This window comes from Schistocerca cancellata, chromosome 8, assembly GCF_023864275.1.
Source record: "Schistocerca cancellata isolate TAMUIC-IGC-003103 chromosome 8, iqSchCanc2.1, whole genome shotgun sequence".
Classification (NCBI taxonomy): Eukaryota; Metazoa; Arthropoda; class Insecta; order Orthoptera; family Acrididae; genus Schistocerca; species Schistocerca cancellata.
This window is the reverse complement of record NC_064633.1, coordinates 596,741,758-596,753,859: the sequence shown is the minus strand read 5'-3', so window position 1 is coordinate 596,753,859 and position 12,102 is coordinate 596,741,758. Positions and strand designations below refer to the sequence as shown.

The following is a 12,102-nucleotide window of genomic DNA, read 5'->3' as shown; positions in this document are numbered from 1 at the left end:
GCTTCTTCCTCATGTTTCGTTGCCAACTGCGGGCAACATCTTCAGACGTGAGTCAACGACTGTCTGCCAGGCCGTGGAGGTCCCGTTTATATAGAGCACATAGATGACACTTTTGTGTTATGGAATCACGGTGAAGAGGAATTGTATGGTTTCTTGGTGCACCTAAATAGTATTAATCCAAAGATACAGTTTACTATGGAGAAAGAGAGCAATGGACAACTTAATTTTTTGGATGTATCAGTAATTAAACGGGCAGATGGGAGTCTAGGTCAAAAAGTGTATAGTAAAGATACACACACTGACCGTTACTTCCGTAAGGATTCCAGCCATCATCCCAGGCAGAAGACATGTGTCTTTGAAACATTGGTCTACAGAGCTAACAACAGTCCAAGATGCTACTCCATGCAGGTGTAAAATGAATGTGCACAACGGAAAACACTGAACGCGAAAATCAAGATTTGGCCCTGTCTGACTACCCCCTGAAGCAGATCTTAGGATCTCTTAATTCTGAAGGCAAATGCCGGGATGGTTCCTTTCAAATGGCACGGCCGACTTCCTTCCCCGTCATTCCCTAATCCGATGAGACCGATGACCTCGCTGTCTGGTCTCCTTCCCCGAAACAACCAACCAACCAATCTTAATTCTGATAATATTTCCTCCTCTTCACATATAAATTACAACCTAAACGACTGTGCGGCTGGTCCCGGCAGAGGTTCGAGTCCTCCCTCGGGCATGGGTGTGTGTGTTTGTCCTTAAGATAATTTAGGTTAAGTAGTGTGTAAGCTTAGGGACTGATGACCTTAGCAGTTAAGTCCCGTAAGATTTCACACACATTTGAACAACCTACATATAAATGAATGATTAAGGGAACTGGTAACTACTAAATAATAAATGTTGTTTCTGCTTATACATTTTCTGTGGATTAAAAACTCCTTAATTTTAGCCGGCCGCGGTGGTCTAGCGGTTCTGGCGCTGCAGTCCGGAACCGCGGGACTGCTACGGTCGCAGGTCCGAATCCTGCCTCGGGCATGGGTGTGTGTGATGTCCTTAGGTTAGTTAGGTTTAAGTAGTTCTAAGTTCTAGGGGACTTATGACCTAAGATGTTGAGTCCCATAGTGCTCAGAGCCAGCCTTAATTTTACAAATGTTTATATTTCCTAACTGATATCACGATCAATTGCCCAAATCTGCTTCTTTTTATGTCAACGCGATCTAATATAAATAACGCGAAATGACTGACATCATCTACGTACCAAACACTTGAAGACACTACTTTCAAAGATGATCTACAGCGGCGTGCAACCTCAATGGAAATAAAATTTATGTGATCACAGCTGTTTAGCCTTATAGGCCTAACAACACGATGCAATTAGCAATATTATCGTATGTACTGCATCTGTGCATCAGAGTGAAGGTTCGTGTACTCGTCTGTGATGATGGAAGAACTCCAGCCACAAAATAAACTCTTTCAAACACTAGGACAGCAGAGGGTGATCCTCTGACTAGTATAATCTAATACTGTCTTCTCGTCTCTGTATTCTACAGACAAAAAACGCGAACTCCCAGCCACAAGGACGGAATTCAGGTAATGTCTCTGCTTGAGTGTAGACAGAGGAAGTGCTCTCAATCACTGAACACTGCATACTCAATGACGAAGACCAGAACCGTATGAGTTCGTAACAGTACAGTGCCTAACCGTTCTAACTATGAAATCTCCTGAGAGCAAACACAGTGTCTGTACCAACAAAGCCAACACAAAGCGATCGTGAAACACGGGCGCTCAAATCGGAAGGCCCTTTCTCTCCATCGCTAGCTTCCCAGTAAAGCTCGGTTCCCCTCCCTCGTTAACTGCAGAAAGTGAATCATATTCTGGAAACCACGGAATATTCGCGCTCTCTACAGATTCCTCCGGAAACCGACCAACCATATTTTATTCTTTTGTCGTCCAGCGCGGAAATTTTGCGAGAAAATGCCTATCCACGTTAATTAGGAACTCATACAACGGTACGCTTCTCAGATTAAAAATCCTCTGAAATAACCCAGCCAGTGTGAGGTAACGCTTCCTTGTTCCTCTCTGCTTCGACCAAGATTTTCAAAGTTTCTGGTTATCCTTCCAGCCTAGCTACAATACCAGCCAGCCGCCACTCTATTGTGCTTCAGCACTCACGTGCCCCGACCTCTGTCTTGGGCTACTTGCTGTTTTTAGCAGGATCAACACACCTGTGCGGGCTTTTCCACCCAGGGTCTGAGTTACGCCTGCGTTTTCATTTCAACTGGCGTTCCAACCTCTGCTAGTATAGGCAATCATTCATTACGTCATTTTGATAGTAGTGACAATCCATCACCTTTCATGCAATAAGCGTTAGCAGCTATTTCCAAGTTGTCTTCTTTAAATATATACGATGCAGAACCTATCCGCCGGCCACGGTGACCGAGAGGTTCTAGGCGCTTCAGTCCGGAACCGCGTGACTACTACGGTCGCAGGTTCGAATCCTGCCTCGGGCATGGATGTGTGTGATGTCCTTAGCTTACCAGAATGAGATTTTCACTCTGCAGCGGAGTGTACGCTGATATGAAACTTCCTGGCAGATTAAAACTGTGTGACCGACCGAGACTCGAACTCGGGACCTTTGCCTTTCGCGGGCAAGTGCTCTACCATCTGAGCTACCGAAGCACGACTCACGCCCGGTACTCACAGCAAGGTTCGCAGGAGAGCTTCTGTAAATTTTGAAGGTAGGAGACGAGGTACTGGCAGAAGTAAAGCTGTGAGGACCTGGCGTGAGTCGTGCTTCGGTCCTTAGGTTAGTTAGGTTTAAGTAGTTCTAAGTTCTAGGGGACTGATGACGTCAGATGTTAAGTCCCATAGTGCTCAGAGCCATTTGAACCATTTTTGAACCAGAACCTATCAAACGATACTTAATTCCGGTTTTAAATCATGGCAAGGTATGTAGATGAGCGCTTGTAAGGCGCAAAATTATAGCCACCTTACAACTTATTTATTTTTCCACTCCATGTTTCATATTGTGATGACGTTAACTGCTGTTCCAATATGTCTGACACTGTTGCAGTTGGAATGGAGCTTTTCTGTGGCGTTAAAATGTTGAGCAAACTTGACCGCACTTACAATGTCAGTTAAATGTTAACAAGGATGGTTGTCGACAGATTAAGCCATCATACCATGCAGAAGAGATGTGTCCTTGAAACATTGGTGGAGAGAGCTTATTTATTTGAAAAATGAACTAAATCATTTGTGACCGGCTTTTAAGAAAAATGGATTCGCTGACAACGAGATAGATCGAGCACTCTATCCGAGAAGGAAAGTGCCCGACAACATTCAGTGGCAACTGTCAAAGACGGTGATCATGTAATAAAATTTAGTGAGACGAGCGTGGTGGCCAGGACATCGCATTATAATGCACGCGTGTACAGAGAAGCTATAGAGATTCGGAAACACCACAACAACTTTAACGGAAAAGAGGAAGGCTTAAAGTTAGGTAAGATATGGCAGCCGATTTTGCACCAACGATGCGACAGTCGATTATCTTCAATCGAGAATAATGACGTTAGTCAGAGTGAGATATACAGTCGGCCCCACGTGATGTATGGTGGTGCCCTCTACGCGCTCTATATAAACGGGACCTCCACGGCCTGGCAGCCAGTCTTTGACTCACCCCTGAAGATGTTGCCCGCAGTTGGCAACGAAACGTCAGGAAGAAGAAGTTTTACAGATCGACTGCAGCCTCTCAGTCCTGAATTTGTAACTAATAAAAACACTTGTGCTTTTTGTTGTTGTGGTCTTCAGTCCTGAGACTGGTTAGACGCAGCTCTCCATGCTACTCTATCCTGTGCAAGCTTCTTCATCTCCCAGTACCTACTGCAATCTACATCCTTCTGAATCTGCTTAGTGTATTCATCTCTTGGTCTCCCTCTACGACTTTTACCCTCCACGCTGCCCTCCAATACTAAATTGGTTATCCCTTGATGCCTCAGAACATGTTCTACCAACCGATCCCTTCTTCTAGTCAAGTTGTACCACAAACTTCTCTTCTCCGCAATCCTATTCAATACCCCCTCATTAGTTATATGATCCAACCATCTAATCTTCAGCATTCTTCTGTAGCACCACATTTCGAAAGCTTCTATTCTCTTCTTGTCCAAACTAGTTATCGTCCATGTTTCACTTTCATACATGGCTACACTCCATAGAAATACTTTCAGAAAAGGCTTCCTCACACTTAAATCTATACTCGATGTTAACAAATTTCTCTTCTTCAGAAACGCTTTCCTTCCCATTGCCAGTCTACATTTTATATCCCCTCTACTTCGACCATCATCAGTTATTTTGCTCCCCAAATAGCAAAACTCCTTTACTACTTTAAGTGTCTCATTTCCTAATAGAATTTCCCCAGCATCACCCGACTTAATTCGACTTCATTCCATTATCCTCGTTTTGCTTTTGTTGACGTTCATCTTATATCCTCCTTTCAAGACACTATCCATTCCGTTCAACTGCTCATCCAAGTCCTTTGCTGTCTCTGACCGAATTACAATGTCATCGGCGAACCTCGAAGTTTTTATTTCTTCTCCATGGATTTTAATACCCACTCCGAATTTTTCCTTCGTTTAATTCACTGCTTGCTCAATATACAGATTGAATAACATCGGGGATAGGCTACAACCCTGTCTCACTCCCTTCCCAAGCACTGCTTCCCTTTCATGCCGCTCGACTCTTATAACTGCCATCTGGTTTCTGTACAAATTGTAATTGTAAATTGCCTGGGCGCAAAATAATTCATCCTAAAAAAGGAAAAAAAGGTGAAACTTACCGTCGGGAGTAATGTTCGGAGTCCTGTTTCATTTTCCAGATGAGATCGGGGTCTCGCAGCATGAGACACGGTCTGTCCAGCATGTAGAAGCCGCCGTACGGGTGTCCTTCCAGCTGGTGGTACACGTCATCCATGACGTCACACAGGTTCCTCGCGCCCAGCAGCAGGTCCCCGGCGTGGCCGAGGAAGAGGAGCGACCTCGCCTGCATGACGCCCATGCGGCGCCAGTAGTTGTGGGCCACGTGGGCTCCGACCACGAGCAGCGTCAAGGCGAGCGCCGACAGCGCGGCGGTCACCCAGCTGGCGTCACACACCGGCCATGCCAGGGTCGCCATGGCGGGCAGCAACTATCCGCGCACCCCGTAGGAGCTCCACAACCGCCTCACAACACCGTGCGTTTGCTACGTGTCCGCGTGAAATATGTACCACGACTGCTCACCTTTAGCGTCATTTATAACTGATTTTCTCTTACCAGCTACCCATTAAAGATGTAGTGGCGTTATGCAGTTGCACCTCCTTCCTTGCATCTCATTTCTCCAAACAATAAATGGTCGCGCACTCCTCGAAGACGGATAGCGAAGTTGATGTGGTAATGATAACAACAAGAGCGTTGAAAGAATGTGAAGCATGCCTCTAGTGACGTGAAACTGAAAATCCTAGCCGCGTCCACGTCGCACAGTGTCTGTAGATTAGAGCGCGCACTGACCTTTCCGCCTGGTGGGGCCCGACCGAAGCGTCCAGTGCCCGCCTCCAGCTGCGCTGAGCGCCTCGGGACGGCCAACTGGCAGCGACTGAGCCCCAGCGCTCGCCGACAGATGCAGTCTGGCCGTCACGTGACCGTCGTGACGTCAACCGTCGCTAATCTTTTCATATCGGGCGCTAAAAGCTGCTCGCTCACCAGCGGCTGCCATCTCTCGTGTAACACACTGACTTACTCGACTGACCTTGACACGATTCTCGGTCTTCCGGCTCTACCACACAAGCGGCTTGTCGTGTATTTGCGTGCTTATGGAAAACCGTCTCAGTTACATGCCTGGATTTGTGGTTTCCTGTCAGCGAAGTCACAGTTCGTAGTAAGTGACGGAAAGTAATCGAGTAAATCTGAAGTGATTTCTGGCGTTCCCCAAGCTAGTGTTATGGGCCCTTTGCTGTTCATTATCCATAAAAACGATTTGGGAGGCAATCCGAGCAGCCGTTTTCGGTTGCTCTTTGCAGATGACACTGTCGTTTATCGACTACTAAAGTCATCAGAAGATTAAAAAAATGCAAAACGATTTAGAAAAGATATCTGTATGGTGCGAAACTTGGCAATTTGCGCTGAATAACGAAAAGGGTGAGGTCATCCACATGAGTGCTAAAAGGAATTCATTGAACTTCGGTTATATCAGTCAAATCTAAAGGCCGTAAATTCAACTAAATGCGTAGCAATTACAATTACGAACAATTTAAATTGGAAGGGACACACAGAAAATGTTGTCGGGAAGGCTAACGAAACACTGTGTTTTATTGGCAGGACACTCAGAAAATGTAGCAGATCTACTAAGGAGACTGCCTACACTATGCTTGTCCGTCCTCTATTAGAATACTGCTGCGCGGTGTGGGATCCTTACCAGACAGGACTGACAGAGTACATCGAAAAAGTTCAAAGAAGGGCGCACGTTTTGTATTATCGCGAAATGGAAGAGAGAGTTACACCGAAATGATAAAGAATTTGGGATGGATGTCATTAAAACAAAGGCGTATTTCGTTGTGGGGGAATCTTCTCACGGAATGCCTATCACCAACTTTCTCCTCCGAATGCGAAGATATTTTGTTGATGCCGACATATATTGGGAGAACTATGACAAAATAAGGGAAATCAGAGCCCGTATGGTAGGATATACGAGCATATGTCCGTTCTCTCCGCGCGCTTTACGAGATTGTAATAATAGAGAATTGTGAAGGTGGTTCGGTGAACCCTCTGCCAGGCGCTTAAATATGATGTACAGAGTGTCCTTGTAGATGTAGATGTCGAAGAGGATGAAGAAACATGTTTTTTTATGAAACTGCAGTACCTGTCTTGTGAAGAAGTCCGATGCAAAGTGTTTCTTCGGACATGCATATCTGTCCTAAGCTACAAGCAATATAGCTTCTATGAAACACTTCAATATATTCGCAGTTGGGAACAGGAACCACCTCCTGCTGTAAGAGGGAATGACGACAGTGAAAATTTGTGCAGACCGAGAGTCGAACCCAGTTTTCTCGCTTTACGGTCGCCTTAATCACTTCGGCAGCCCGAGTACGACTCATGTCCAGGTCAAAACTTCCATACGTCATCGTCAATGTGTCATAACTGTATTCGTGCACCCCGTTAAAGCTGTCGTGCAGGGGAGACATTTTTATTTGCAACATGCACGTCCTCTGTTATTTACTTACTTATTTACACATCAAGTTCCGTAGGAACAAATTAAGAATCAAGTCTCCAAGGTCATGGAAATTACAACGTAAAAGTAATAACAGATAAAAATAAAATGTTTATGAACCCGAAAAAAGTCAGTCCATAAATTTAAGTAAACGCAATCAACAATAGAACAAGAATCAGCTTAAATTTTCAAGGAAGTTCTCGACAGAATAGAAGGACTAACCCATGAGGAAACTCTTCAATTTCGATTTGAAAGCGCGTGGATTATTGCTGATATTTTTGAATTAGAGTGGAAGCTTATTGAAAATGGATGCAGCAGTGTACTGCACACCTTTCTGCCCAAGAGTTAAGGATATTTTGCAACTGCGAATACATTTCATGGTGCTTTGTTTAATTTCTGCCGAGTATTAACTGAGTGAAAGCTACTTATTCTTGCGAATAAACTAATATTGTTAACAAGAAATGACAGTAAGGAATATATCAAAATACCCAGACTCGCGAACAGGGGTCGACAGAGAGTTTCTGAGCTTCTAGAACTTATTCGTTGAACCGTCCGTTTCTGAGCCAAAAATATTTTTTTAGAATTGGAAGAGTTACCTCAAAATATAATACCATACGACGTAAGCGAATGAAAATAAGCAAAGCACACTACTTTTCGTGTCGAACGATCACTCACTTTAGATCCCGTTCGAATAGTAAATACGGCAGCATTATGTCTTTGAACAGGATCCTGAACGTGGGCTTTCCACGACAGTTTACTATCTGAACACCTAGAAATTGAACTGTTCAGTTTCACTAATCATATGCCCATTCTGTGAGGTTAAAACGTCAGGTTTTGTTGAGTTGCGTGTTAGAAACTGTAAAAACTGAGTCTTACTGTGAGTTAGCGTTAGTTTATTTTCTACAAGCCATGAACTTTGGTCGTGGCCGATAACTACGAAATATCAGTGCCTGTGTTGTGAAGAACTGCGATTCAATGTTTCTTGGCGCATGTATGTATTGTCGCTATTCCATTATACAAGTGGAAGAGGGGCATATTTCAAACCGCGGATACATTTCACGGTGCTTTGTTGTTACATATAATACTAGCGGAAATTGATTTGTAACCCTTTCATGACAAGCGGGACACACGTGCCCCACAGACAAATTTATTTCCCTGAGTTCATACGGATGTGGAAGTCACACATCCGCGTGGTGCTGCGATCTAGCGTTGAACTTATCAACTGACTGGAGCCAAGAGGCTCGTTGTCTGCCGCCTAATGCTTGAGCTATCGCTTAATTTTTTCAGCTGTGCAATGTGTGGCTTCTGTTTGGGCAGTTTTATGTAATTTTATTCCTGACTGCCTCAGTTAAAGTTTTACTGTCTTTTTTCCACTGTTTTGTAGAAATATAAAGATATGCGAAAATACTTATGGATAAAACATTTTTACATCCGCCTAATGGTTTTTCTACATGAGCATTGCATGTAGAAATTTTGTTTACTACATACGAGGGTCACTCCAAAAGAAATGCACACAATTTTTTAAAAATAATTCATCTTTTATTCTACATGTTTGAAAGTTTTACAGTGTCTAGATACATCCTTTAGGAACAATATTTTCATTTCTCCACATAATTTCCATCCCTATCAGCTGCCTTACGCCATCATGGAACCAGTGCCTGTATACCCGCACGGTAAAATTCTGGACCAACCTGTTGGAGCCACTGTTTGGCAGCGTGCACAAGGGAGTCATCATCTTCAAACCTTGTTCCACGAGGAGTGTCTTTCAGTTTCCCAGAGAGATGATAGTCACATGGAGCCAGGTCAGGACTGTAAGGAGGATGTTTCAGCGTTGTCCATCCGAGTCTTGAGATCGCTTCCATGGTTTTTTGACTAACATGTGGCCGTGCATTGTCGTTCAAGAGCAAAAAATCCTGCTTTTGCCGATGTGGTCGAACACGACTGAATCGAAGCTAAAGTTTCTTCAGTGTCGTGACATATGCATCAGAATTTATGGTGGTCCCACTTGACATGGTGTCCGCAAGCAAGAGTTCTTCGGAATCGGAAACCACCGTAGCCATAACTTTTCCAGCAGAAGGTGTGGATTTGAATTTTTTTTTCCTTGGGTGAATTTGCATGTTGCCACTACATTGATTGCTTCTTCGTTTCTGGTGAAAAATGATGGAGCTATGTTTCATCATCTGTCACAATTCTTGTAATAAATTCATCTCCACCATTCTCGTACTGTTCCAAAAGTTCGCTGCATAACGTTTTTCTTGTTTCTTTGTAAGCCACTGTCAACATCCTGGGAGCCCACCTGGCACAAACCATTTATAACGCCAACACGTTCAGTATTCTGCGAACACTTCCTTCCCCTATCCCAACGTAGTGTGACAATTCGTTCACTGTGATGCGTCTGTCAGCAGTCACCAATTCCGTTAACTCTCTGCACATTGTCTGGAGTGTGTGCAGTACGAGGCCTGCCGCTGCGAGGACAATCCTCAATATTGCCGTGCCCGCTTTCATCACGTAACCTGCTTGGCCACTGACTAACTGTACTGCGATCGGCAGCAGCATCTCCATACACCTTTTTCAACCTCTTATGGATGTTTCCCACTGTCTCGTTTCCACAGCACAGGAATTCTGTGACAGCACTTTGCTTCTGACGAACGTAGAGTGTAGCAGCCATCTTGAAGACATGCTGTGACGGCGCCACTCACGGGAATAGGTTGAAATATGTTTGAAAGCAAGCGGGAAGGATGTATCTACACACTGTACAACTTTCACACACGCAGAATGAAAACTATATTTTTACAAAAATAGTGTGCATTACTTTTGGAGTGACCCTCGTATTTGTGTCCAAATTTAAACTTATTATAGGTCGGTTTTCGTTAAGTTTAATGTACAGAACAGACACACATAACATACACTTTAATCAGCAATAATATATTCTCATTCACTGTTTGCAACAGTCTGCCAACGTTTGGGTAACTTTTCGATTCCACGACTGTAGAAATAGGGTACTTTTGAATCTAAGAACTCATGTTCGGGAAGCCTTTTCATCCCGATGGGGAGTTCCTTGGAGACTGCGCGATAGAGAGCGGTAAAGGGGAAAATCTGAGAGCACAAGATCAGGTGAATGAGGTGGGTGTGGAACGGTTTCCAAACCCAAACTCTGTACAGCGTTTTAGAGTGTAACAGAATGCAGGCGAGCGTTATCGTGGTGTAGCAGTCTTCCTGGTCGGTGTCCTTGAACTGCGCCTGCAAGACATCTCAGTGGTTGACCATAAGTGTCAGCATTGATCATTACGCTCTGGAGAAGTAATTTGTAGTACACCAAACTGTCGCTGCTCCACCAGATGCATAGCATTATCTTTTGTGGATGCACGCAAGTCCTTGTACGGCGAATTGCTCGTTTGTTTAGGCTCAAACATTCGGTTCTTTTTCTTGTTTTAGCATAAATGCACCATTTATCATCACAAGTAACAATACAGTATAGGAATCATCGGTGTTGTTCGCGAGACAATATATAACGAGCGTGCAGAAAAGCACACATGGCCATCCCTTGATTATTTGTGATTTTGGCTCAGACCACGCGGTACCCTTACACCCAATTCTTGAATCTTCCCCATTGCACGTAAATTCGCGCGATGGTGGAATGTTCGTATTTATCGCACTTCCCAGTTACCGAATACACAACCGGGGAGCACTGGTGATTTATGTGTCTAAACGATCTTCAGCAAACCCCGGAGGTCTTCCTGAACCTGGAGAGCCGCTAACGCCGAAATGATCCTCCTTAAAAGAGAGAAAACCATTTTATTGCCGTGCTCTGTCCAATGGCATTATCCACACATGCGGCGCAAATGTTTCTAGCTGCCTCTGCTGCTGTCACCCCACTATTTAACTCAAACAGAAATATATGTCAGAAATGTTCCGATTTCTCCACTTGGTACTCCATTTTCTAACTTCCACAGCTCCACTCACTATCACCAAATGACGAAATGACAATATGTAAACCCAAATAGCAGCAGTCAATTGCAAATAAAAAATGACAATCGAAAAATAAAGTCATAGCAACCAGAATACCAACATGCAGACCAAAGACGTTACGATCTTATGCACCAGTCAAACATATTTATTCTGCACTGTAATATTATTTTAATTCACTTAATTTAATATGAAATAGTAAACTCCACATAGTTTCGGTTTGATTTTTTTTCTTTACATTTCTCCTAGTTGAAAGCTGCATTTTAAGAAGAAGGTGAGAAGAAAGATGGCCACATTTTCCCCCACTGTTACAGATCCACTTAATGAAACTGTTTTTTTCTATTGAAACCTCCAAATGAAAATAAAAAAGACGGTGCCACCATTTGGGTGACCTGTTTCCAAAAGTATATCTTCCTCTCGGCTGATGGAACCGGTTAACAGCTCCCATTACAGTTGTGTGCTCAGCTGTGGTTGCAGGGCAGGATATAGCTGAGGCTGTACCGTCTCAATTTTTTTATTGTGGAGGATTTTATATCCGGAGGACAATCGATTGACATAACTGTAATTGGCTTATTATCTTGTCATTTTACTGTTAATACACATCCTTTTGATTGGATAATGACCTTCGCTTGTACACAGCTGGAGAAAGTTTTCCAACAAGGAGGCGATGCAGACCGGGCAGCACACAGAAATAACAGGTAATTTATTAATTTCATATGTAGCTAATTCAAAGTAGCACTATGTATACGGTCATGATTTGAAAAATTTCAAAAAAATCGTACGCTATGAATAAATACATTTGTTTGACATAGTAATGGTACCTGTTTTCTCCGATTCTGACAGATGACAATCCGCAGTATTGTAACTGGGATGTATATGTCCCACTGGACTCTAAGAGGAATAAATTTA

General features: G+C 43.6%; 1 protein-coding gene across 1 annotated transcript in view; it reads right to left on the bottom strand.

The window, feature by feature from the left end:
- LOC126094708 (probable cytochrome P450 6a13) overlaps nt 1-5,602 on the bottom strand; it is a 125,052-nt gene extending 119,450 nt beyond the window's left edge. The window contains exon 1 of the mRNA XM_049909241.1: nt 4,826-5,602. Coding sequence (XP_049765198.1) covers nt 4,826-5,160 — 335 coding nt within the window. The 5' untranslated portion in view covers nt 5,161-5,602. The remainder of the gene's footprint in view (nt 1-4,825) is intronic.
- Between the last annotated feature and the right edge of the window lie 6,500 nt (nt 5,603-12,102).